The sequence below is a fragment of the Argentina silus genome (genome assembly GCF_951799395.1).
Source record: "Argentina silus genome assembly, chromosome: 13".
NCBI classification, from domain to species: domain Eukaryota; kingdom Metazoa; phylum Chordata; class Actinopteri; order Argentiniformes; family Argentinidae; genus Argentina; species Argentina silus.
Window position 1 is genome coordinate 10,946,320 of NC_139667.1, and position 25,918 is coordinate 10,972,237.

A 25,918-nucleotide genomic window follows, 5' to 3' on the forward strand; every position below is an offset into this window, starting at 1 on the left:
GACTAACTCCAGCTCTCGTTCCCCTCCACCTGGATTCCAGAGCTCTGCTGTGGGTTTAGGGTCACGCTGCTGCTGCAGCAAGCACTCAACCAGCTGTTTCTCATTAGGAGCTGGGACTCTGTCTCTGGCTGGTTGAGTGCTGAACAGGGCTAAGGAAGAATGGGGGAGACAGAGTGAGATTTAGGGAGGCTGGGAGAGGTGAGGGGGAGTGAGGGAGACTGAGGGAGATTTAGAGAGGCAGAGAGAGGTGGGGGGGGGGGGTGAGGGAGGCAGAAGGAGACAGATGGAGACTGTGACTCAGTGAGGCTTTTGGAGGGTGGCTTGGAAAAGGCACCGGAGCCGTGTGTGTGTTCTGTGTTTTAAGTGCACTCCAGACAGTTGCCAGGGGGAGAATCAATGCTGCAATCTAGTCAAGTGCAGGTAGGTTTTCATTAGCAATGAAAGGCGCAATTCCGTCAAGTGTTGTTCTACTGGGATCAGGAGGCCACAGTGAAATTGTCTGAGTCTCAAAGATTCCAGTTACCCAGGTTTCCAGCCTGCACACACACAGTTAAATTAGCTTCCTCTTTCTGGAAACTTTGTAAAAGCAACAGTAATATGCCCTGTTCAATGTTTTACTTGTTAGTTGTAGTGGACAGCGGTGACCTTTGTTCCGGCTCTACTCCCTTTCCTCACTCTCTCTTTACCCCCTTTGCTCTCCATCTCACCTCTTCCCCCCTTCTCTCCCCTCTCCATCTTTCCTCCTTAACCCCTCTCCCCCTCACCCTCCTCCCCACTCTCTTTCTTCATTCGCTCTCCTCACCATCCTCCTCACCCTTGTCCTCCCTCTCCGTGTTCCTCCAGGAGCCCAGATACAAGGACCCCGGCGAGGCCTTTGACAGCGGCGTAGATGGCCTCACGGCCGACACCAGCTCCCCCTCTCAGGTCTCCAGCCTGCTCTGGTACCCGGGTGGAGGTGGAGGAGCCTCCCGGGCCCAGTCCTCAGGGGCCCTCCATCCCGGCAACAGTGACGTGATTCGTCAAAACATCTACGAGAACTTCATGCGTGAGCTGGAGACCGGTACTGGACACGGCAGCAGCGGTGGTGGTGGTGGTGGTGGAGCAGGGGGCTGTGGCGAAAGGAGAGACCCATCCACGGGCACCGAGGAGGGGGAGAGCAGCAGCGAGTCGACGGGAGGGTCCTTGGAGCAGCTGGATCTGCTGTTTGAGAAGGAGCAGGGGGTGGTGAGACGGGCGGGTTGGCTGTGGTTCAAACCCCTCCTCACCCTGCACAAGGACCGTAAGCTGGAGCAGGTCACACGGCGCAAGTGGAAGCAGTACTGGGTCACTCTCAAAGGTGAGCAGGGAGGGCAGGAGGGCAGAGGGTTCGATGGGTGGGGATATCACCCTCTTGGGTCTAGTTGATAAGAACTGAGTCTGGTGTGGAACACATCTCACTGGAATTGAGTTTGCTGCTGACTAGTGAGTCGTGAGCAGAGCAGAGGGAAGGTCAGTTTCCTAAATCACATCAAAGTCAAGTGAAACTCTCTCTGTTAAAGTGTTATTAAGTTTTCATAAGAGAGGCCAGTGACCTGCTCCGCACATGCGTTGCTTCTTTGAAGACGGGCTTGGCTGTCCTTGGGAGAGTCCACCTCATTTACTTAGCCTGTACATTACACTTGCCATTGACTGATCCCCCTCCGCTATCCTAAAAGCTTACAGAGAATTATGCTGTGGCATTTACTCACTAAATGGATAATCTTCAGGCTTGTGTGTGTGTGTGTGTGTGTGTGGATCCTTCAGCCTTCACTTTAAAAAAAAGTATTCATTCAAGTGCACCACTGAGAAACAAAGGAAGGAAAGAAACTCACAAAGACAAGGAACCATTCTGAATAAGATTTCTTTAAAGATGGTGTGCATTTGCAACCACTTTCCATCCCCGTTCTAAAGCTTGTCTCAGTCCCCTGTTCAGGACAAGAAGTAGCCATGGTGTTCTCATTCCATCCTAAGCTTTCTCTTCCTTTCCCTCACACTCATCTTTTCTTCCTCTCCCTCCAGGTTGTACATTGCTGTTCTATGAGACCTATGGTAAGGGCTCCCCAGAGCAGGAGCTGTCCCCGCGCTATGCCCTGCTGGCTGAGGACAGCATCGTCCAGGCCGTGCCCGAACACCCCAAGAAGGAGAACGTCTTCTGTCTCAGCAACACCTACGGAGACGTCTACCTCTTCCAGGTGAGAAACGACCACTCGTACAACACAACTCGCTCCCCCTCCATCTCTATAGAGATGAAAAGAAATGTAACCCAAAGATTTACCCCAATTGGATAGATCTAGACACAACATTGCCCTACATCATGCAAAATGCCATCTAAAACGTGTACATGAGTAAAGTACTGTCATGATGAACATTATGTTGTGTATGAATATGATCATGCACTACATCAGGCTACAAATGACAAAGCACACCATGTCATTTCATACACGGCTCTGCGTGTCATGCTTCTCTGCTTGTTTACAAAGGTCAAACTCCAGTCTCAACATCAGTGTTGATGTAAACATGCCGGTCCCCCCATCCTCCCCTCCCTTCCTCTTCCAGTGGCTGCGTGGCGTTAGCTTGCCGAACACGTCTCACTGGCATTCAGTCAGAACTTCTCGTATCGCTCTGCTCTGCTCGCCGCTGTGCTCAGCGCCGTCTCCAATCCAACAACACAAATGAGGACCAGAAGCTGTTAGTTAGCAAGGAATGTTTTGGCCGGTGGAAAACATAGCGTGTCGAAGCGGCTGCGGCAGCCTGGTTTGATAGTCTCCTTCCTGCTTGGCCAACCAAGCGGAGCATGCCGCTGTGACGTGTCCCCCCAGTCCTGTAGTCTGCTACCAGATCAGACAGACGGTGTCGGCTGAACACAGGGGGAACAATGGATACACCCGCACACACACACACTTCTTGTGCCTTTTCACAATATAATTGAGGAGATTAAGTTAGAGACTCCAGCAATGATTACAGAGGGGGGAAGCGCCCAACTTTCCAGCTGGAGGGTTTTGAGTGAGGGAGCACATTTTAGTTTATTGTCTGAGCCTTGCTGACCTCATTTTCACTGTTGGATGCAGAAACTAAGTGGAACTTGACCTCTGCGTTCGCAGTGTGTTCGACCTTACTCAGTAGGGCTTGTAAAAGTATCACATGAACTCCCAGTGGTGGTGTTCAGGGTGGATAATAACGTAGGGAGGTAGTTTACATCTCTCTGGAGCCCTTGCTCAGGAAACCGTTGACTCTGTAAACCAAAGTACTGTAGAACCTTTCAGGTTTCACCAAGTTTTCTAGACTCCTCGCTTCAGATTTCACAACATCATATCGCCTGATAATTAAATAAATAATTTCTATCCGAATAGATTGGCTGTACCCATTGTGACATTTCAAGGTTGGGGAATGCGACAGGCTCCCAACCTGATTTGCTCTTTAACTCACTAACTGCCAAAGAATCCGTAAAACTCACCACCTGGAGTGCAAAGTGTTTTGTGTAGTATTTACCTAGCAACAATATTTTGATTGGCTACAAAATTAAGCATCATCATTTATGCATTTTTGGTGAATGCATAAATGATGCACTGAATGAATTAAGAGCTGTCAATCATCATGAAGCATGTCATTTACCACGTCACGTTCCCTCAATCTTGGCTGTGTCCATCACTGCTGGTAAGGGCATTGGCTTTTACAACCAACCATGACTCCAGTAAAAAATAAACGCTTTTCAGGGAGTGTAACGTCCAACCTGTGTGTGTGTGTCCTCAGGCCAGCAACCAGACGGACCTGGAGAACTGGGTGACAGCTATCCACTCGGCCAGCGCCTCTCTGTTCGCCAAGCGGCACGGGAAGGAGGACACGCTGCGTCTCCTGAGAAGCCAGATCAGAGGCCTGCTGCAGAAGATAGACATGGACGGCAAGATGAAGAAGATGGCCGAGCTGCAGTTGGCCGTGGTCCACGACCCCAAGAACAGGAAGGCCATCGAGAACCAGGTGAGGAGGGTGGTGGTGGTGATGATGATGATGATGAAAGTTTGCCATGAGGACCATGTTGTGAGCGGAGCTTGCTGGCTAGGTCCATGCCGTGATTTTTTACAATATTAAGAGGTCTTTTCTTTTCTGTTGAAGTGTCTTCTTAGATTTTGGCGATTGGCTAAGATTTCAATGACCCGATCCGTCATTATTTTATCTTATTTGTGCGAAATCTAGCAACATACTGAGATCCATGCTACATGTATTAGTGATGTGTGACCATGCGACCAAAAACCCCATGATTTATTTTTGGAAATCTGAGAAGAATTAGCCCAAATGTAATGTAGCCTCAAACACGTACTCAGGGGAGCTGCAGAGCCTCGTTGCGTGGGATTAGGATTCCAGATGTTTTCTGCTAATGGCATCTCAGCATGGATTACCTCTCCTCACAGCCTGGGGACACCACCAGGCCTAAACAGCTAGGACTAGGCTGAACATACAGTCTGCCATGCTAGAGACACACACACACACACACACACAGGATTTATAGAGTGGGGTAATCAAGGGGGTGGGGTTGGCTGCTTCAAAGTACTTCAACCCTAAATTTAAAAAGGGCTGTGAATCAGGACATTCTTTACAGCGGCGGTGTAGATCCCTTTCGAGGAAAAGCTGAATGGCTTGTAACCAATGACAAGGAGGATAATCTCTCTACAGGATAGTTGGCTGTGTGTGTCTGTTTCCTCTTAGTGATCGCGTCACCCCAGGATAGACTGACAGACAGAGACAGACAGGCAGGTCTGGAGCCAATGATAGAGGGTCAGAGGGGAAAGGGCGGGGTTAGGCCCCGAGTCAGGCGCCCCAAGGCTGATGATGATTTAGGGGTGGGGGGGGGGAGGTAAGGGGCAGAGGGTAGGGAGGGGGGCTGTGAGGGCCACTTTGATGTCCTTCCACCCTCCCCCCTTCCCAAAATCAGTGCCAGGCAGCAGACAATCTTTGTTTTCCTCCTCCCAAGTGAAGTAATAATTGTGTTGTAGTTAATGTCTCTCAGCTAAGCGTGGCCCAGAAAGAGAGGTGGCAGATGGAGAAGAGAGGAGAAACATCAGGAGACGACTATCTCTAAGGAAATGGCCCATTCCTGCCGGTTATAATGGGAGTAAATAGGATTGCATTGAAGCCAGATGGGTGCAATTTGCCAATAGTTGTGACTCTCTGATAGAGAGAGAGAGAGGGAGCAAGAGAGAGACTCTCAAGCCATTGCACGGCAGATGCAGTGCACCGTCACAAAACACATTATCAGGCCCTAATCCACCTCTCCTTCCTCTGAGGAAAAAGGGAGTTTATCTAATTGACACTACTTAATACTTCCTCTCCACCTGCAGCCATCCTCTCCTGTCCTTCAGAATGTCCCAGTCTTAATGGCCTCAGAGTATCCACAGGCAGACATGGTTATCTGGTTGGATTTACTCGGGGATGAGGCTCAGTACAATGAAAAGCCTACCCAGAGTTTGACCCTTGGATGACATTTTATGATACATTATACAGTACACCGAGGATGGCAATTCAGTGTGTGTCCAGGAGTGATATGGACTCCTGTGGGACAGTTAATGAACAGCGGTGGTTGGCCTTTTGCAATGTTGCTGTGTTTAACCGTGACTGGCTCTTGAGCTCACGCAGTGTTTCGCGGGCTGCAGGCCTTTGTTTTGGCGATGGAATGTCATAGGTTCAGACTACCCCCCTCCCCCTTATTCCCAACCCTAAAGAATTCCATCAATGTGGATGAGACTTAATAAGAGGACTCCATACTGTTTGGTATTATAAATGAACTCTCTGCAGACTATAGTGCTGTTAAAGTCAATTGTATAGAGTTGTTTAACTCCTGTGTTTTCTCGTTAAAGCAACCCCCTCTGCTAACAAAATAAGCACCTTCTCATACTTGGCTGTGTGTGTGTTTACGGAGCAGGGTTTAAAGGGGTGGTCTGGTGTTCGTCACCTCCCCACCCCACCCCCTCATGACTTTTACTACAGAGAATAATAGAGACACTTGAATTAAACACACACACACACACACACACACACACACACACACACACCAACCTCACCATCAACCCTGCCCCACCCCAATCTAGAACAATCTCATGCACCCCCTAAACAACACACAACTGTAAGCAATCGCTGCTTGATCAAATGCACTCTGACCCTAACCCACTCTCCTCCTCCCTCCCCACCAGATCCAGCAGTGGGAGCAGAACCTGGAGAAGTTCAACATGGACCTGTTCAGGATGCGCTGTTACCTGGCCAGCCTGCAGGGCGGCGAGCTCCCCAACCCCAAGAGCCTGTTGGCGGCGGCCAGCAGGCCCACCAAGGGTGCCCTAGGACGCCTGGGGATGTTCTCTGTGTCCTCCTTCCACGCCCTGGTGAGACCCTCACAGGACAGGCCCAGGCTGAGCCACGGGTCGAGGTCATTTGGGAACACAAAAGATGTTGATTGCTGTAATAGTGTACAGTTCACAATGATACTCATCCTGATTTTGTCTGTGTGTGTGTGTGTGTGTGTGTGTGTGTGTGTGTTCAGATCTGCTCCAGGGATGAGGCCAACCTACGGAGGCGCTCTGTATCCCTGACCCAGCACACACGCAACAAGAGAGGCCTCTTCTCCTCCCTGAAGGGCCTGGACAACCTCACCAAGAGAGGCCGCGAGAAGAGACCGTCAGCTTCACAGGTACTACACACACACACACACACACACACACACTTGGCACACTGAACACACACACACTGGCAGGTTGCAGTTCAGCATGCCGGCATGAAAGTCAAAGAAACACATGTAAATATAGCCCCCGTGAGTGCAGTTTCATCAAGATTATGTTTATGAGAAACATATTAGCTCATCGTCCCCTATGCTAAGATTTAACTGCAAATTCCCCCATCGATGTAAACACAGGGGAACATTCCAAACACAGGTGTGGAAGAAGGGGGGGATTTTTTTAAAGTCCTCTCAGGTTAGTAATTACCCTCACGCAGGCTCATTATTTATTGATGTTTTACAATCCCTTCTCTCTGCCCTGAAGGTGGTGTTGTGTGGAGAGAGTACAGTACCAAACAATAGGTGGTCTATTTTAGGGCAAACTGTAGAAAAGAGTGTTTTTCCATGTTCAAGCCTATTATGAACATCCATTTATGTGGGTGAGGTGTCCTAGTTTACACAAAGGCTTAGGAGTTTCCCCTGATATCAGCCTGTAGTCTGAAACAGCCCAGCTATCAGTCCTTGATCCTCCTTCCCTTCCTTAGTCCTCCGTAGAAAGAGAGACAGTTGTCCTAAATACAGTCAAAACAGGGTCTTCCCTCATCCACACAGTACTCTTCCAACCCAAATCCCTCTCGGTTGTGTGTGTGTGCCTGTGTACCTGTGTGCCTGTGCCTGTGAGTGTGCTTGTGTGTGTATATGTGTGTGTGTGTGTGTGTGTGTGTGTTGGGGAGCTCCAGCAGGCGAGCTAATGAGTCCCAGTTTGGTTTCCCAGCGCAGAAGGGCCAGGGTGAGGTGACGCAGGCCAGGAACAGAACTGTACTCTGAATTATTAAAAGCCATATGTGGTAAATTGCCGCCTGCTGTACCCGGCCCTGCAGCGACAAACAGATGGTTTGTGTAAGCCAGCTAAATATTAAACAGCCCAGCATTTTCTTTTTTTCCTCACAGGTTTCCCTTTCTGAGCTCTTCGTTTCTAATAATTGTCTGCCCTTTTTATGACATTTTAGTTCTGTTAAAAGAGTTTATTACTTCAAGGAGGTTGTAGCGAGTCTCCTGGTACATGTGTTGTCTTGTATAAGATACTGTAGCGTGGGAGGAGTGTAGTGAGATAATCCGTGTCCCATCTTTTCTGGTGACTGGAGGAGAGCTTGAGGAAGCCTCCATGTTGTCTGACATCATGGGCTCTCTGGCTGTCCTCTCCCGGTGACTCATGGTGACACGTGTTTATTGGAGAAGGATTTGAACAGCGGGCTCTTCTATGTATGCCAAAACCCTTGCTTTATTTTTGTCCTAGTCTCTCTCTCTTTCGTCTCTCTTCCTGTACATTCTCTGTCTCTCTCTCTCTCTCCCCCCCCCCCCCCCCCCCCTGCATCTCTCAGATCCTAGTGCATAAACATTAGCCACAGGGTCTTCCAACCACAGTCTACTTAGTGACTCATCTCTGTGTTGACTAATCCCAAATCGTATTTGCTCCACCACCCATTCCAAATTCACAATCCTCCCCCAACACAGCCCTACCTCCCCCCCTCCCTTCTCCCTAAAACAAGGGTTGGATCTCAAAAGTCTTTCTCGCGGTCGCTTTCTTCGACCGCCTTCTCCAAACGCATTGGAGGAGAAGATCGGAGGGTCCTTCCCCCTTGGACCATCTCCTCCAATGTGTTTTGAGGAGGAGGTGAGGAGAGATGGTGAGAGGAGACTTTTGAGACTTGCAGAAGGGGTGTAGAGCCTTAGGAACTGGCGCCTGTCCATTGACTGAAGTAGGCCAGAGGAAAGGAGGGCCCAGGGATTTGTGGGAGAAATGAAGAGTTCTAAATTCAGTGGGCTTTACGACAAGCAGGGCCTTTTACAGCATCTCAATTTCTGAACACAGAAGCTGCTCTGTGTGACCGTGTGGGCTGCGTCACTCGCAAGGGGTCAAAGAAAGTCTATATCTATCCCTGAACAGGAGTTTTTCCCAAATGATGTAACTGGACCAGGAAAAACTCTTTGGGCCTTCCCGGTCTATAGCCTATAAATGGGGCCTTGAATGCTCCTAACCAGGTCACATGGTTAGGAAAAACATTTCTATTGGAGAGAGGCCCTCCTTTCATTTCCTGTCCGTTGACGGTCTTTTCTGTGAAGCTTTAGCAATGCAACGTAATCTCTAGCAACGTGTTTAAGCTGCACTGTGTTTGGGTGCTCTAATTGAGTGGAGTCAGCCCTAGCTGTGGACCTGCAGAGTCACCCTCACCAGAGGGCTTAACGACACGTAAGACACCTGCCACAACAAGCCTGACATCAGTCAAGAGAGAGAGAGAGAGGGAGGGATAGATGGAAAGAGAGAACACAAGGGAGGGAGGGAGTGGGTCAAGAAAGGAAAGATTAAGAGGTAGAGAGAGAGGGAGGAGGAGCACCCAGTCCTCCGCTCTTCCCCGGCTAGGCTGGCTCATCCTTTCATCTCTCTCTCTCTCTCTCTCTCTCTCTCTCTCTTTCTTTTTCCCTCTCTCCTGCCACACAGGAGCTCTATTGCCTTAGTATCTCCACAGTACTTATTACTGCAACTGGAGCCTCAAAGGCTCGGCTCCACCATGGAAATAGTATCAAAGCATGCAGCTAACCCCATACACTTTTAAATTAGATACAGTCCATCATAGCTGTGTGTGTGTCTGTGTTTTATAATTGTGTTGCCATGGGTAACTTGTGTACGGATGACTAAGGATTTATGAGTAAATGTGTGTGTGTGGTGTGTCTCTCATTTCTCCCCTCCTGCAGATATTTGAGAGTGACGGTGGAGGACCAGCCTACTGTCTACCTCCCACTAGCTCTGAGGTGAGTCAATGCCACCATTTTGTCACCATTCTTCACCATTTAATTTCATTACGGTTTCTGGATCAACTAGGAGGCACAATGACTATCACTGTAGTCAGTGGCCACTGACATAAGCGCATTTGTCAAACCATGTGTCTGTCTATAAATTCCTTAGCCAAGTTATCAAAACAGTGAGAAGCAAGCATACATAATCCATTCACTCTGCAGTGCACATATTGTGTGTGCGGATAGACTAACTAAATCCTTATGGCGAGAACTTCAGTGTCTTAACCTTGGATCAGCCCTCTCCTGTTTCTTTATGGGCTTTCATGATGTCACGGCACAGCATGTGATGACACCTCGTAGGTTCAGGGGTCAGGGGTCATCAGGGGTGAGGGGGATCATCGTGTCTGCAGTTTGTATCCGAGGGGCATGTGTGTGTGTGTGTGTGTGTGTGTGTGTGTGTGTGTGTGTGTGTGTGCGGGACATGATCAGGATCAAAGCACAGCTTCTTCTCATGCCTGTCTGCAGGTGTCTGTAGTCTGGATCTTAGACAGGCACCATAGTTTTACTGCCTCTACCATTCTGTCTGAACAGAGGGGGTAAAATGCCATCGATGTTCAGGTGAAGAAGAGTGTGTGTGTGTGTGTGCGTGCATGTGGGGAGGGAGGGGGGGGGTCTTAGTTCCTCATCATGCATGACATCATGGAAAGTGTTGAGAGACAGTGTTGCACAAACGTGTCGAAAGCGCCTGTTAGTGTGTGTGCGTGTGTGTGAACTGTGAACGTGTTGAACGAGCGAATACTACGTGTTCTCGCCATCTTTCAACACTTGTTGTACAGTAACTGTCATTCCCTAGGATCACACACTCGCAGGATGTCTGGTGGCTACAGTGTGTTTGTCAGTAGGGCTTGAAATATGGTGTGGCCTGAGTGTCTGGCTCTTCACACAGATAGCACTGTCTCTTTAGGTCTCTTTGCTGCTTCTTTGTCTTCGCTTGTTTCCCCCCCCTCCCCCTACAGAACAGCTTGTACTGAATGTGTTTTGAGGTCTGAGGGACAGATAAAGTTTGACATTGGAGGGGGTGTCTGGTCTGGTGCACACAATAGTCATACTTATAGATGGGGGCAGGATATCCGTCCTTTGGGTTTGGGTTATTTTCCACTCCATACAGTACAATGATGTGTATTGATGATGTGAGAGAGACTAGGGGGATGTGGGTGAATGTAGCCAATGTTGAAGCCACCACTTTTAATTGCTGTACCCAGACTTGAACATAGGAAGTGGCTTGGAACACAAAGATGGCTTTTCTCCTGGAGAGGCTCTACTTTAGTGTTGTGTTGTTGAGGGTGGCACTCTCCCCGAGGTCCAGTGTGTGCCTCTCAGATGGACATGAAATTCTTTCCTGGAATCCATTTTAATTCGGTTGGGATATTGGGATGCTTCAGGTTAGATTGAAAGCATTGAAGCTTTTATTGATTTTAGCCCCCCCCCCCCCCCCCCCTGTGCATTGCACCCTCTGTCTCCTCTTGATGTCTTTGTTGTCTCACTTGGGTCTACAAGTTCCAGGAATTTCCCTCTTAATCAGTCATGTAAGACTCCTCTAATCCACTGAAGGAGTGTGTGTGTGTGTGTGTGTGTGTGTGTGTGTGCGTGCGCGCGCAAGCGTGTGTGTACGTGTGTGTGTGTGTGTGAGCTAGCATGTGTGCAGGAGCGTGCGTGTGTGTGTGTTTGTGTGTGTGTGTGTATCTTTTCTCGTTGAAAGATGGGCTTTTGTCTATTCCTCCCAGCTGTCTCAACATGCTGGTGGTGTGTTGACACTGCTGACCTGGGTAGGAATGCCACATGTTGTCAGCTGTGGTTTAGGGAGGGGAACCGTCCGATGGAGAGGGGTGAGGGGTTAGAGTCTGTCAGAGCCTGGTAGCCACACACACCTGTATCCCTCAGGAACCACCATAGTGTTCCATTAAAAGTTCCTAGGCTCCCCAGAGACCGCTCCCCAGAGAAGGCCACACACACACACATATACATATATATATATATATATATATATGTGTGTGTGTATATATGCACACAAACACGCACATACACATACACACTCCTCTGTCACCACCTCTGTTCCCCAGCCACACTTCGTTACCCACAACCACCATCACCTCCACTCTGTAAGGTCAGAGGAAGGGAAGTGGTGTTGATGGTCGCTGCTCTGTGATTGGTCACATCAACATGTGGCTTTTATAGTCCATTTGAAACGGCGGTCGAAGCCCGGTTCTCTAGAAACTCCTCCCTATCATGCTAACGTGTGGATAATGGAAATACACCATGACATATTTTTATATTCCCTCTCATTATTTAATTATTTAGCTATTTTTCTCGGTTTTATGTCGGAGTTGTAATATTTGTGTTGTTGGTTGCTAAGAGGCACAAGAGTTGAACAAGTATTTTTGTGCGGTGGTCAACTCTGACACACACTGTCTGTTAGTCTTGATGCTGTCTTTAGAAGCTACAGGGTGGAGGTTCACTCTTATGAGGGGAAAGAGTGATGTATAGGTTTTGGTTTCCCCACACACACACTCTCAGCCCATCTTTCAACGTGAAAAAATACACACACACACACACGGTCGCTCGCGCACACACACACACGTGAAGGGGCGGCACGTGCCAGGAGCAGAAGCTTGGCAGTGCCGGTGGAAAGTGGACCGGGCCGTTACAAGCCTTGGACCATGAATGAGTGCACAGTCACTCTGCTACTGGGCCTGAGGTGTGGCTCAGTCACGGGCGGGGACGGACTTTTCTATTTTCCAGTCACACCACGTTGACCGGACAGGCTGGGATGGCGGTTATGCAACCGTCATCATAACAACTTTTTTTTTTCATTCTCTCCGAATGGATCAACATGACCTCATTAACCCAAAGGAGGGGACATTCAGGAGAGAAACGGTTCTCTGTTGCTTTTCTTTCTAAATGTTAGAGAAACAACATTGGCCAGGACATTGGTGGCCTTTATTTTGGCGACAGTTTGTTAGGTGACTCTTTCCAAATAGATGTTTCTGATAAATGTTTCTGGAAAGTTAATGTTTTTCTGTACGCCTGTGTGTTTTTTTCCATCCACCTTGTTGAGTGCAGCTTTGTTTCCCTTGCCAGACTGTGTGTGTGTGTGTGTGTATGTATATATGTGTGTGTGACTGTTGTGTTTGTGCCCAACCAACTACATAAACGCAGTCAAAGACACTTTAGTCTCCCACTCAGACGTAGGTCTCCAGGGGGAAAATGTCGCCCAAGATTTTCCTTTCTGACACAGTGACACGACACCAGCAGACAGTCAACCTCCTGGAGCCACACACACACACACACACACACACACACACACACACACACTCCTCCAGCAGTCTCTCCATGCCGTTCTATTCCCAAACATAGTCACCGACATCTATCCAGGGAGTCTTAACAAAAAGAGCCACTTTTACAGAAGTGCTGAATCATGGGTTGTCTCAAACCTCCTGCCTGTGAGGTTTGAAACATTTGGCATGATGGAGTATTTCCTCAAGATGTGGAGTCTCCATAGTTGTGGTCTCTACAGCGCTGTGGCGTCTCCCACAAGCCTTCATGCTGCTGCGCCACTTTACCCCTTCAGAGACATGGAGGCGCAACCAAAACCAAAACAACCCGGTGGCAGGACTTACCCTAGCATTAATGCTAACCCAAACCTCATTGTTAATGTTACTGAGGAATAATTGCCCTCATATTCCTCCATGGGAAGCGCCTTTAGATTCGGACATTAGTCCGTCTTCATCAAATACATTGAAATGAAATCATATGGATAGTGCTTATTGAACCAAATGGGTCTGTTATGATGATGCGAAGCTCTGCCGATGTCACAGGAATCTAAACGCTCGCAAACTCTTGCCAATAACCTCTTTGCAATCAATTCCCCAGTGTACACAATCATTATGATGGCTATTATATGAAACGACTGCGTCTTATGATGTCAAATGAATTTCTAAATGGCTAATTGCATGACATCTTTGCACTGCAATTTGAGCGACTGCCAGGTTTTACATTTGGTCTAATGGAAAATGTATTGATTTGTCTGCTGTTTCTTTCTGTCTCTGTCTCTCTCTCAGAGATTGGATGGGCTGGCTAACATTTACTCAATGTCACCCCCCGAGGGCGGTCAGTGGGACAGCAGTGTGGAGGCACTGACCTGCGTGTACATGCCTGACAGCCAAGCCATCCAGGTGCCTGTCAGAAGAGACCACACCGTGGCTGATGTCCTCTCTGCAGCCTGCAAGGTAGGAGCCATTGAGAAGACACTGATGAAGCCCTAACCCTGGACTAAAAAGCATCTTCAGTGAAGATATTCCATTGGAAGTGTGATTTAGTCCAGAACTAGGCTTAATCTGTGTCCCGGGAGACCACACAGTCACGTTCACTGAGTTTAAGTACAAGAGTTGTTTATATTTTTCCGAGATGAGTTTCGCTTGAGGTTATGCCTAATTCATAAAACCCTTTCATTCTTACGATGTGGGTTCTGTTTAAATACTGCTGAATGACGTGGGTTAGTTAGCATCTACTGCTCTGTTGCCGTCGGTGACTAGCTCTTTTTTTTTTTTTTTTTTTTTTACTGTCACACCCATTGTTTGAGCTCTTGTCGTTTTGTACCATGCTGGATACAGTCCCAGACGGTTACTGTGCTGTGTCATTGTCTCTCTCCCTTCCCACCCACTCCCTGCCCTGAGGGCCCGATACGCTGTGTGTGTGTGTGTGTGTGTGTGTTAGAGTGGATGACACACAGGTGGTCATCCCCTCACCTGTCTTGGGATGGACACCTAGCTCATTCTCACACCCACCCATACAGCTTGGAGACACACACACGCACTAATCCACATTCCCACAGGTGGAGATTGAGACACCCACTCTCCCTTCATCCACTCTGAGCTTTAGCGGAAACTGTGTCTGTAACACAATAGAAACGTCAAGGGAGCGATACGATTGGTTTCATATTGCTGGCGGGGGACCAGGTGCCATGCCTGGATGTGTTTGTGTATGGAGTGTGTGTTTCCATGGGTACTATACGCAGGCTGTCGACAGATTAGTGTTCTCTGTCCCTGTCTGTAGGCGCAGCAGCTGGACCCCAGCCTGCACGGTCTGAGGCTGCACAGATGTGTGACCCAGAACGTGGAGGTCCGAACCCCAGCACCAGGCGAACTGGTCCATGACTTGGTGAGCGAATCTGATATTTGGTGTCATGTTATTGCATAGCGCGTAGGCGCAAAAGTAAACGTGTGCACACACACACACACTTGCAAGCAATGGTTAGCCCCCAAACTCCTGCACGATCACTCCGCTCTTCCACCTCGGCTACCCGCCTGGCACCGCCACCTCTATGTGGATGCAGCTGCCGCGCCACTCGGTCACGGCTTTTCACTGTCCTGGAGCCCGTTGGTGGAATGAGCTTCCCCCCACTGTCAGGACTGCAGAGTCACTACCGATCTTCCACCGTAGATTGAAAACCCATCTCTTCAGGCTACATCTTAACAGTCCTTCCTAAGACCTCTTCACCCTCACTACCCTCCCTGTACTAACCCAAACCCCAACCCTTGAGACCTCTTCACCCCCACTTCCCCCCTGTACAAGTTCTCTCCTGTGAATAAATAATTGAAATTTTAAAAAAATGGCTTCTGGCATTAGGACTGCCAATGGCCCCTGGTGTGAGCATTGATTACTTTTGTCTTATGATGACTGTTGGATAGATGATTCACTTACTTAAACAAATGTATTTGTTGTAAGTCACTTTGGATAAAGGCGTCTGCTAAATGCCAAAAATGTAAATGTACATGAACACACACACATACACACACACACACACACACACACACACATGAATGATGACAAATGATGATTTTCTCATTGCTGTAGTTTGTGACTGAGTTGTTGTTCTCTGCAGTTGTATGATGAGCTGGAGGTGTTCCCTCTGAATGTGGACACCCTACACATGACCAGGCCCAGCTGCACTGGGGACTTTGGTGAGTGTGCTGCACTGTAGCGTGTGTGTGTGTGTGTGTGTGACCTGACCCGACCCGACCGCTGTCTCTATGTTTTGTGTGTGTGTGACCTGACCCCTGTCTCTATGTTTTGTGTGTGTGTGTGTTAGGCTTTGCTGTCACAGGGCATATCGACGGTCAGAGGAACAGCAGGATCTTTGTCAGCGAGGTTCTCCATGAGGGACTGGCCTTCTGTGAAGGTACTGCTCTGCTCCATGGATTGTGACCTAGAAACCATTTACGATGATAGATATGTGTACCTCTGTATGGTATGCAATGTTTAATATTTCTCGATAATGTTAGAATATATTGTAAGGAAATTTGATGAATGATGATGACTAAACGCTTTTGGAACAGCAAGACAGAAATCTTATTTCACAAGGGTGAAATTCCTACAGTATGTTCTTACACACGTGTGTGTGTGTGTGTGTGTGTGTGTGTGTGTGTGTGTGTGTGTGTGTCCGTCCAGGGCTGCGACCGGGTGATGAGATCCTGGTTCTGAACGGCCAGAGTGTGTCCACTCTGGACCTGGGTCTGATCCAGACACTGTTCGCTGAGCTGACCCTCCAGTTGACCCTCAGACGGGACGCCCCTGCCTCCCCCCTGACCTCTGACCCCCCCATCCCGCCCAACCAATCACAGCTGCTGCAGGACTTCCTGGATACTCACCATCGCGCCAAGTCCTCCTCAGGTGAGATTGACATGGCATATGGATACACACACACACACACACACACACACACACACACACACACACACACACACACACACATATACAATCATCATCAGACTAAAAACCTACTCAATGATAAAAATGACATAGACCTATAGGATAAAAAGAAGATATGTGTTGATGCTGGACTAGAATTAGCTCAGTATACTTCATCTACTGCACCCTGACTCCTGTCTCATAACTGCCAAGTGCCCCTGAGTGTGACAGATGGTGGGTGGGGGTGTGTGTGAGTGTGTGTGTGTGTTTTGGGGGGGTGTGTGTGTGTGAGACACTTCCACAGAAATGCTACTACTTGGCAGTTGCTGTGGGGTAGTGCCGATTGTGCTGTCAGCGTGTGTTGGCGCCACCAACCTGCTTCAGTTCCGCTCAATAATACACTCTCTGGAAATGGTCTGTCGGCAAGCTGTTGCCCTGCCGTGCTTTTTCACACCAATGTTCGGCCATGCATGTCAGTACTGATATCATGCCAGAATATCAGGCTAATGTTCTGAGGTTGTGCTGAATTTGCTAATAGTGTTTTGGTTTTTTTTAAATGTATTTGTTTGAGTGGGAACAGTCTCTAATTTTTATTGGATAGAAATAGTGGAGAGAGACAGGAAAGTAAGGAGGAGAGGGTATATCAGCAGGGCATGGGCCGGATTCTTACCCATGCCGACATGGGCGTACGTGCGCACTGAGGCTGTGGTGCTGGACCACTGGACCACCCCAGGTCACACAGTGTTTGTATTAATAGAATAGATCTCTATTGTCCATCTTGTAAACGAAAATTGTCACCTGAAATTCATATCTCATCTGCAGATGGTCAAACAAAACATGTGAAAATGGCAGGATAAGACTGAAATCTCTCCAGTGTCTCTGTATATCCTCGTCCATATCTTCTCCACTCATCTTGTTGATCTGTCAGCTGAAGATTGCTAGTTTCGCGCCCGCTCCACCCTAGCCAGTCACCACAGACTTCCTCTTGGGCATGAGTGAACATGTTTGACTTCCTTAAAACACACCAACCCCCTTGACCCTCTCAACACTTTGCCTCACTGAAGTAAACAGTAGAAGTTTCAAAGAAGGTTTCTTAGCCACGTCACGAGCGCATCTTAAGGGAGATAGTTATTGTTGGATATGAAGGTGGACTGACTACAGGTCTTCAGCAGCGTGTCAACCATACTACTACGCCTAGTAAATACCGACAGTCAGGACGCCAAAGGCTCCCATACCAATCTCTCATCCAGTCATAGATGGTCAAGGAGTCTTTTGTTCTCTCTCTCTCTCTCTGGAGCGTCGTTCAAAACGTAACTTTCCTGCTGTATTACTTATGTTACTTGTTTTGCAAGTATATTGTTTTGTAGGCTATTGAGGTACTGTGTAATTGATTGGTTGATTGCCAGTGATGCTGAAATGTAAATGGCCCAAGGGTTTAGGGGACTGCACTTAATGCACTTTACAACAAATGCACACTCAGAGTGACAAAAGTCTGTGTTGTGTGAATGATTTGTGTATTATTGGCAATGTATAATTAATTGCAATTCTTTATACTGTACATGCGAAAACACTTTACGCACACATTTATTTTCCAAGTAAGTGAATTTCATTACAGCACTTAGGGGATGTCATGAGAGTGAATTACAGTCGTTTGTCACTACATCCTGAACAAAAGTGTGATCGATGCGGAGGTCAGTTTATGCCTGAGGCAACGTGACTGCAGTATCCTCCTCTGCCTCTAGAGGGGGTGTGACCCCAGCCAGGCTGTTGAGGGTGAGAGACAAACACTCTGAACCACCACACACTGATACTCTGAGGTGAAGTCTGCATTTTGTTTGACATATAAATGTTGTAGACATGCTTGAGATACATGCAGGTAAAGGGGCTGTCCAGCTGCATCCACTGTCATTTTGATTATCACTATGAAGGTGTGTGGTGCAGTAAGATTTCCCTTACCATTTGTGTGTTGTTATTTATAGAATTATTTCAACCGGTCATCCTGCATGGAAACTACATTTCCATTATGTCAAGTTCATATAATACAGAACAAATCCTTTCAATGACATGCAATCGAGAAAATACAAAAGCTTTAATACACAGCTTTAAAACTCAGTTCGAACAGTGGAGCAGAAGGAGCATTTGAACTTTCAAGTAATTCTCCTGAAAGCCTCCCAGTCTCCATGTCTACTTCCATCTGTTTACCTTCCATACTACAATCAGAAGGGCCAGCCAGTTGATTGTGCTGAGCGGTGTCTGTCTCCCTCAGCTCTTTTGATGTTGGTGAGAAGTAGGACGGGAGGACATTCGAAATGTGTTCAGCACGCAGGTCCTGTTCAGTGTAATCAAATCTAGCCTCTTCTAATCTAGTCAGATGCATTTAGCTAGCGACCGCGTGTGTACGCTTTCCCCAAAATGGCATTTTGTTTTAAGAAAAACCGCAACAAAAGTTCATCAGCTGCTTTCCGGTAACACCGGAGGGAACGTGGCAGGATGTTTGGGGATTTGTTCCGTTGATTGACACGTGGAGAAGCTCAGATTGTGTAATCATGTCGTGACCGTGACTGTTTTTAGATTGTTTTGAGACTGTTTTGTAATTCTCATCGAGAATCATAGGCGCCTACGTGGGAATATGCTCAAACTTAGCGAACTGTGTTGTTGTTTTTTTGTGGTCAGTAGATGGATGCACAGTGCTACATTGCTTCAGAGGAAATGGTGTGGCACATGACTAGACAATCCCATACCGCAGCTACACACTAGCTCAGAAGTGCTGTACTTTCTACACTCTCTGAAGTGCACTACATATTCTCTGTCTCTGTCAGCCTATATGGCTTTCTATAAAGAGGAGGGTGACTGTTTACGATGTTCCTGTCTTGGGGGGGGATCCACAGAACACAATTCTTTCTCTACTAAACATTCACCATTTGCTCCATTACCACAAGAAAGCACATCCTAGCTCTTGAATGACTGTACATGTCAGATCACATGGTTCATATGATTCAGTTGAGCGGGCAAATGGTGTTAAATGCCACCCAGTGTACAGTCTGTGATGCTGATGCTAAGTGATGTGATGCTAACGCTAAGTGCTGTGTGTCCTCAGATGTGTCGACGGTGCCAGATGTTCTGGGCGAGTCCCTAGGCCCGGGGCTGGAGAATGGTCTACAGCTGGCCCACCTCAGCCACAGACCTGTACAACACAGCAAGGTAGGAGGGTGGGACTGGGACACACCACACACTGGGCTGGATGTGTCAGCGCACCCACACACACACACACACACACAGTGTGCCTGGTTCCAATCATCAGGGACAGCTGTGTGGAGCAGAGCAGGGCTGAAGACAGGCTGGCACCACTCTTTAACATCATATAATTACTGCATCCTGGTCTGAGTATAAAGACAGCTTATTACTGTCACACAGAGAGACAAGGGGGCCCGTCTCTAACGCCCCCCCCTGTCAGCTTCACCACCGCCTGTTCTTAACCCTCAGCTGTCACACTGGACCCAGAAACTTAATATTATACCTCCTTAATATTACTCACACATCCCAGAGGAAGTAATCATGACACACTTGTGACTGACAGGTAGGGCCCTAGCAAGCCGCCAGCAGAGGCTGTAGACTAGAGGCAAGTCACTTAGCCACGTTAGCCACGTTAGCCTAGCGCTGTGGTGATCTTCACCACATCTCTCTGGGGTAGAATGTGGATAGACCAGAAGGGACACTCTCTCTAAGTAATATAATTAGACCGAAGAAGAGTCAGGAGGTTGTTTTTCTAGTTGATTTTTTTGTGAATGCACAATTATGCTCAAGCCTCACCTTGGATTTTAAAGCGGAGTGCTAGGTTACCTTAAATGCAGGGAAACGGTTGTATTCTGGTTGGTTCAACTCTGGGCTTCTGCCTCTTCCAAACTTTAACATCAACATTCAATTGTAAGTATGCCAGCGGTTGTCTCTTGGGAATTTGAGAAATGTTTATTTTCGTCCAATATTAAGTTTTCCGGTCTGTCTTTTTGTTATGTTAATAATAACTTAGTGAAGTGATTAAAGTGAGTTTAAGTGTGTGCTGTTGGAGATCTCACTTCAGCATTATGGTAATAGAACAGATATATTTACATTTGGGAAATGTTTCCATGCATGGCATTATTATTGAGTTGCAGTAATGAGTCGGGTCGTCCACAAAGCAAGGTTTTAATGATCCACACTGACAGTGGTGTGAACTGTGCAGTGCTGAGGGGTGGGTGTGTTTGTCTGTCTGTCTTTGTGTGTCTGTGCATGCGTGAGTGCGAACTGATGCTCCTAAAATGTCCTTCTCTGGGAACTCTAGACTGGGTGAAGTGTGTGTGTGTGTGTGTGTGTGTGTGTAAGTGAATGTGTCCCCTGTACTTTACACATCTGAACTCATCCCACACGACAATGGTTGTCAATATGTGTTCTTATGTAATACCCACTATGCTGCCGTAGATCCGTTGATTACACATTGCAGTGTTAGCCTGCCTTTTGGGCGGTGTTAAATCCTCAGGAGTATGGTCTGAGCTCTCTTGTTTGCCCAGTGACAAGAACAATTCCTGCTGAGCTGGGATCTGCAGTGCAGTACTAATGCTGCTCAGAGCAGCCTGTTTGTCTTTGCGATGTACACTCTGAGTGGGTGGGACTGGAGGTGTGTGTGCGTTAATGTGTGTGCGTGTGCACGAGAGAGAGTCTGTGTGATGTACTAGACACAATACTCTTTTTCAAGCCAAGACATGTGTAACAACAGTTGAAACAGCCACTCTGATTGCTTCCATAAACGATAGCATTTAATCTTGCCACCAGAGTCAGTCTGTGTGCCCCGGAGTGGAGCCGCAAAACAATCATGTCACCGGCTAGAAAATCACCCAGTGTATCAGCATAGGTGCACGCACACACACAGACACACACACAAACACCACAAAGGCAATTGAGATGGATGGGGACTGGCATTTCAAGCCTCTTGTCACAGAGTCTAAACGCCTCCCCTTTGAAGAATCTGACTTTAATTAACGGGTCTGGTGCATTCCAATTTACTCACATTACAGAGGTGAGCTGCCTCATTGTGTTGGGAAAAATGTTGTACAAAACAGAGTTAACCATGGGACTCTCATGATTCCCAATGAGATTCTCCACTGATGTGATGTTGTTGGTGTGTTTTGGGACAGAGGAAGGAACTACTTACCATTACTGGTTTTAATTGGTTTTGTGAGATTGTGATTGGAGGATATCTCTTTCAACACTTCCTATATCTTTATAGGGATAGTTCCTCTGAAAGACTAGGAAGTGAAGGTTCCACCATGTTGCTTGCTGGAAGGGGCCAGGGATGTGTTTGGGATTGGGCACCGCTGATGTCCCTTCTTCCCTGAGTATGGCACTGTAGGCCCAGGCCACTCCCCAGGGGACAGATGGGTGGGTAAGTGATCCTAATCAGGCCCAGGGCAGACTGACACACACCTACAACCCTGTGCTAGTCTGGCCACACCACAACACCCTCAGGGAGACGGTGACGCACACAGCCTCTAATTCTGACAGTGACTCCATTACTGTGGACATCAATATACAATGACACAGTCCTGCCTTCAACTTCACCTCTTGATTGGATTTCCATTTGAATAGCAGTCTTAAATACCGGTCTCTTACTTGTTACACCCTGTGAGTTCAGTTCATAGGGTGTGGTTAGATCAATGTTTTATTATTTCTAGTGCCACATGTAATATTATTTTTTGTTTTGCCTTGGTTGACACATTGTGAATTATTTCATGATTTTTTTTTTTTTTTACATGACTTAAAGACTCTTATATGAGCTTTTATGATGTCATTAAGTTGTACAGTAAATGTGGTCACATGTTTATTTTAAGATTGTGAAATGTCAGAACATTGTGGCTTTGGGTTGCTATAAATTGTACTGATGGTGACAGTGACAGTGAAGTATGTATTTCAGATCAGAATCAAATGATTCTGTTCTGCAGAAGTCTAGATGGATAATAAAGTGCCATAGAGGTGTTTCTAACACTTTTTTTAAGAATGTGTGATCTTGTGAGGTGAGTTATTCACGATTTGCACTCCTCTCTGACTCTCTTATATATGGTCTTTGAACATAATGAAATAGAACAGATACCAATGGACTTTGCGACCGCACTACACACAGTCCCTCAAAACATCTCCCACCCATCCACTGATCCTCTTTTCCAAAGGGGGGCTCCCCAAACGTAGACAACACTCCCCCCCCCCCCCCCTCTGGGGCCTCGCTATGGGGGGTAAGAGGATAGGAGGGAGGGGTGGTGGTGGAGGAGTTATGATGACTAAGTCCCTCAGCCACCATATGGCCGTCGTGAGCAGGCTAATAATCTGGGCTTACCCTGTAGCCAGGGCTAGCAACCTCCGCCTCAGTGTGACCCACTGTAGAGAGACGGACCGAGCAGGGTGGAGCGATAGAGAAGAGGAGAAGGTAGGAAGGAAGGAGGGATAGAGGGAGTGATAGATAGACCCGAGGAGCAAGGAGGCGAGCTTGGGAGAAGCGGAGCCGAACGACCTGACGGAGACCCATGGCTCGAGGCTGGGCTTGATGGCTGAGAGTGGGGACGAGGAGGTAGCAACGCTAGAGGTAGCACCAGACGTGGAGGTTGAGGTTGCGGACGTTGAAGAGGTTGCAGTGGAGGTCGTCGAGGTGATAGAAGAGTCGTCGTCTAGGCCGTGCGTGTACCTCACCACCCTGATCGGGCTGTTCATCCGGGACCAGTCCCCTGCCCGGGCCGTGTGCTCCCTGCTGGCCATGTGCTGGTGGTTCTGGCCCGGCGGCTGTGGGGCGGAGGAGAAGGACGTGTTCCTGGGCTCGGCCCTGCTCACAGTGCGCCGGCTGTTCAAAGACAAGCTGGCCCGCCTTTTGGACCACGTGGCCGCCTGCCTGGCCTGTGAGAAGAGCCCCGACCAAACTACAGCACTCCTGGTAACTCAACAGTACCACTACTAGTTCTTCAATAGGCGTTATTACTGTGTAATAGCTGTGTTCAACAGATGTACTAGAGGTAGAACTGGACCGTGTATCTTACCGTCTCTTCTGACTGGAACAAGGATGGTCCCACCGGGTATCCAACCTGTCTCTGACCGGGTGATTTCACTACTGTATATGTGCAATTGCCAGTCCAAGATTGTGTAGTGCTCCCCACTAACCTATTAGTCGTTATGTCATTCACTCTGTAACAAACCTGCCCAAACTGTACTTCAACATAATTCAGGTGAGTTTATGACACCGCCAGGTCAGAAGGGTTGTAATAAACAGTTTATTATGGTTTTTGTGTTCACTCAGACACCCTCGGTAGCTCCGATGTATGTCCTATCAGATGTGGTGTTACTGTACATCACCTCCTCTGGCAGGTATATGGTTTAACGGTGGTGTTTGCTTGCTATCACCACCCACTACTTTATACCAGGTCAGGAGGTCACACAGATAACACAAAATTCTACGACCCTCATTGTTTTATGGGGCCAGGTCTCATGTTTATCCAAACCTGTGTTCCGAATACATTTCATCCTCTTTTTGTCGTTTTTGCTTTTGTTAATGAGATGTTTAGTAGTCCAGATGTTTAGTAGTCAGAGGTTCTACGATGATTTCACGCTCTTTGCTTAGTAGTGGTTCGTTGTGGTAGGCCTAGGCCTCAGCCTGCCTGTGGGGCCCTAGTCAGAATGGCATTTTAATATCCGAGGGCGTTTCATTATTAAAAAACAAACGCTCGGAAGCTCCTCTGAGAGTCGCTGGAATAATATTGGTTTAGAATGAATAATAAAAGGCGTAATGGGGGAGAGCAAACGTGGGGAGAACGAGGAGGAATGGAGAACATTGTTAGATTTATGAGTGTGTGTCTTTTATTTATTGAGCTTTAGAAAGAGGATGGCATCGCTGCACAATAGCCCTAACCTCCAGAATGAATCACCCAGCACCAGGCCTTTACCATGACAGGACACTCTCCTATGAGGAATGGGTCGAGCAGGCCCGAGGGACGACCCATATTTTATCCCCAGGCGTTGTACTTCCACGTTTGTTGACTTTGTTTATTTTTGTAAAGACCTCTCTTTCTCGGAGGGCACAAAGGGTTCTTCTTTGATTTGAGGAGCATTTCATCTGGAGAAGTAGGCTGAGCTCCGTGTTTAACGGCTCTGTTTACGTGTCTGGATAGGAGGTGTGAGGGTGGATTATACACTAGCTACGTGATCTGATTGCATTTCGCTGGTTGTAGTTTGACAGTGTGTCAATGGTGTAGGTTGTTTCTTTCTAACCTTACTGGATTCAAATATGCTTTAATTTAAAATGTTTGTGGACTCTGGGCAAGGGGTGTTGACCTTGTTTATGTGTGTATTTACAGAAAGAGAAAGAGGATGTGAGTGTGTGGTTATGGACTACCAGAGAAAGAGACAGAAATGGTGTGTGTATGTGTGTATTTGGCTGCCTGTTTTTGTTTGGCTGCCCTAGTGTGTATATGAGAGGGGGATAGAGTGATGTTGTTGATGACATCTTGCCTGGGGGTGGAAAATGCCAGGCTGGATAATCAACCCATTTGGCTGGAGCAGCGACGTTAATCTCTCTGCATCACAAACAGCTCCTTATGACCTTCCCCAGGTCTTACTACCCACATACAGCCTTAAAATCCTCTAATACTAATACAACTGCACATATCCTAGTCCAACACCCCCGCCCCCCCCCCCCCGGACTGATAGGCACTGTAGCGTTCAATTCAAGAGGATATTCTGAATGTTGAGTTTTTACATTTGCTTTAGTATCTACTGTGATTTCTGTGATGCTCACTGAAACATTTAGATCACTTTTCTTAGCTTGTATCTTCCTTGAATGTTTAATGTGTGGTCAGAATGTTGCTCACGGTTGACTGGGGCGGGGGACGTTGTTGAATTGAAGATCTATAATTTGTGTTCCTTTCTCTTCTGCACCGGAGCCTTCGTGAGTTGGTCTGGTTGTTTGGTGTTTAAGTGGTCTGCCCTTTCAAGCCTCTCTGAGCCATCCCAGAGTTCTTTGCGGCAGGTGACCTGGATTTGGAACAACAGGGTGCGTGTGCGTGCATGTGTGTCAGCTAACCACTGACCTCAGGAAGCTCTATTAGCACTGGGCCCTAAATCCCCCTCTTAACACCACAGAAAGATGTTTACTGTTTACGGTGGTATGTTTTTGAAATGACACTCCAGCACGGTTGGACCGACGTGGTCATAGTCTATTGAAAAGCTACATAAGCACAGTAAACGTATGTTCTGAAGTCATGCAGTCCAGTCCCACTCCTCCATTGTATCTACTCTACTGCACTGTGTGTGTGTGCGTGTGTGTTCTGTGTGTGTTCTGTGTGTGTTCTGTGTGTGTTCTGTGTGTGTTCTGTGTGTGTGTGTGTGTGTGTGTGTGTGTGTGTCAGTAAACCAATGCCCCCTCTGCCCCTGAATCCCCACCCCCCACCCTGTTAGACACATCTATTCCTGACAGGCCAGAAGAGTCCTCATTGTATTGATGTATGTGACCTGGGCTGTAGCTGCATAGTAACAACTGTCCACTCCTCTTCACTGTGCTCTCTGGAAGCGGGGAGGGAGGGAGAGAGAGAGAGAGAGAAAGAAAGAGAGGAATTCCCCTCCGTTTGCACAAGCCACACGGTCTGGTGGTTTTTT

At 47.7% G+C, this 25,918-nt stretch overlaps 1 protein-coding gene across 2 annotated transcripts in view; it reads left to right on the plus strand.

The window, feature by feature from the left end:
• tiam2a (TIAM Rac1 associated GEF 2a) overlaps window positions 1–25,918 on the plus strand; it is a 57,639-nt gene that overhangs the window by 18,243 nt on the left and 13,478 nt on the right. The window contains exons 4-15 of one of the 2 annotated variants that reach the window (XM_083683665.1): window positions 844–1,336; window positions 2,038–2,210; window positions 3,769–3,993; window positions 6,201–6,386; window positions 6,545–6,691; window positions 9,470–9,526; window positions 13,630–13,797; window positions 14,624–14,728; window positions 15,453–15,531; window positions 15,660–15,749; window positions 16,019–16,240; window positions 19,356–19,459. In XM_083683665.1, coding sequence (XP_083539791.1) covers window positions 844–1,336; window positions 2,038–2,210; window positions 3,769–3,993; window positions 6,201–6,386; window positions 6,545–6,691; window positions 9,470–9,526; window positions 13,630–13,797; window positions 14,624–14,728; window positions 15,453–15,531; window positions 15,660–15,749; window positions 16,019–16,240; window positions 19,356–19,459 — 2,049 coding nt within the window. The remainder of the gene's footprint in view (window positions 1–843; window positions 1,337–2,037; window positions 2,211–3,768; window positions 3,994–6,200; window positions 6,387–6,544; window positions 6,692–9,469; window positions 9,527–13,629; window positions 13,798–14,623; window positions 14,729–15,452; window positions 15,532–15,659; window positions 15,750–16,018; window positions 16,241–19,355; window positions 19,460–25,918) is intronic. The other variant, XM_083683666.1, reaches the window with a different exon arrangement.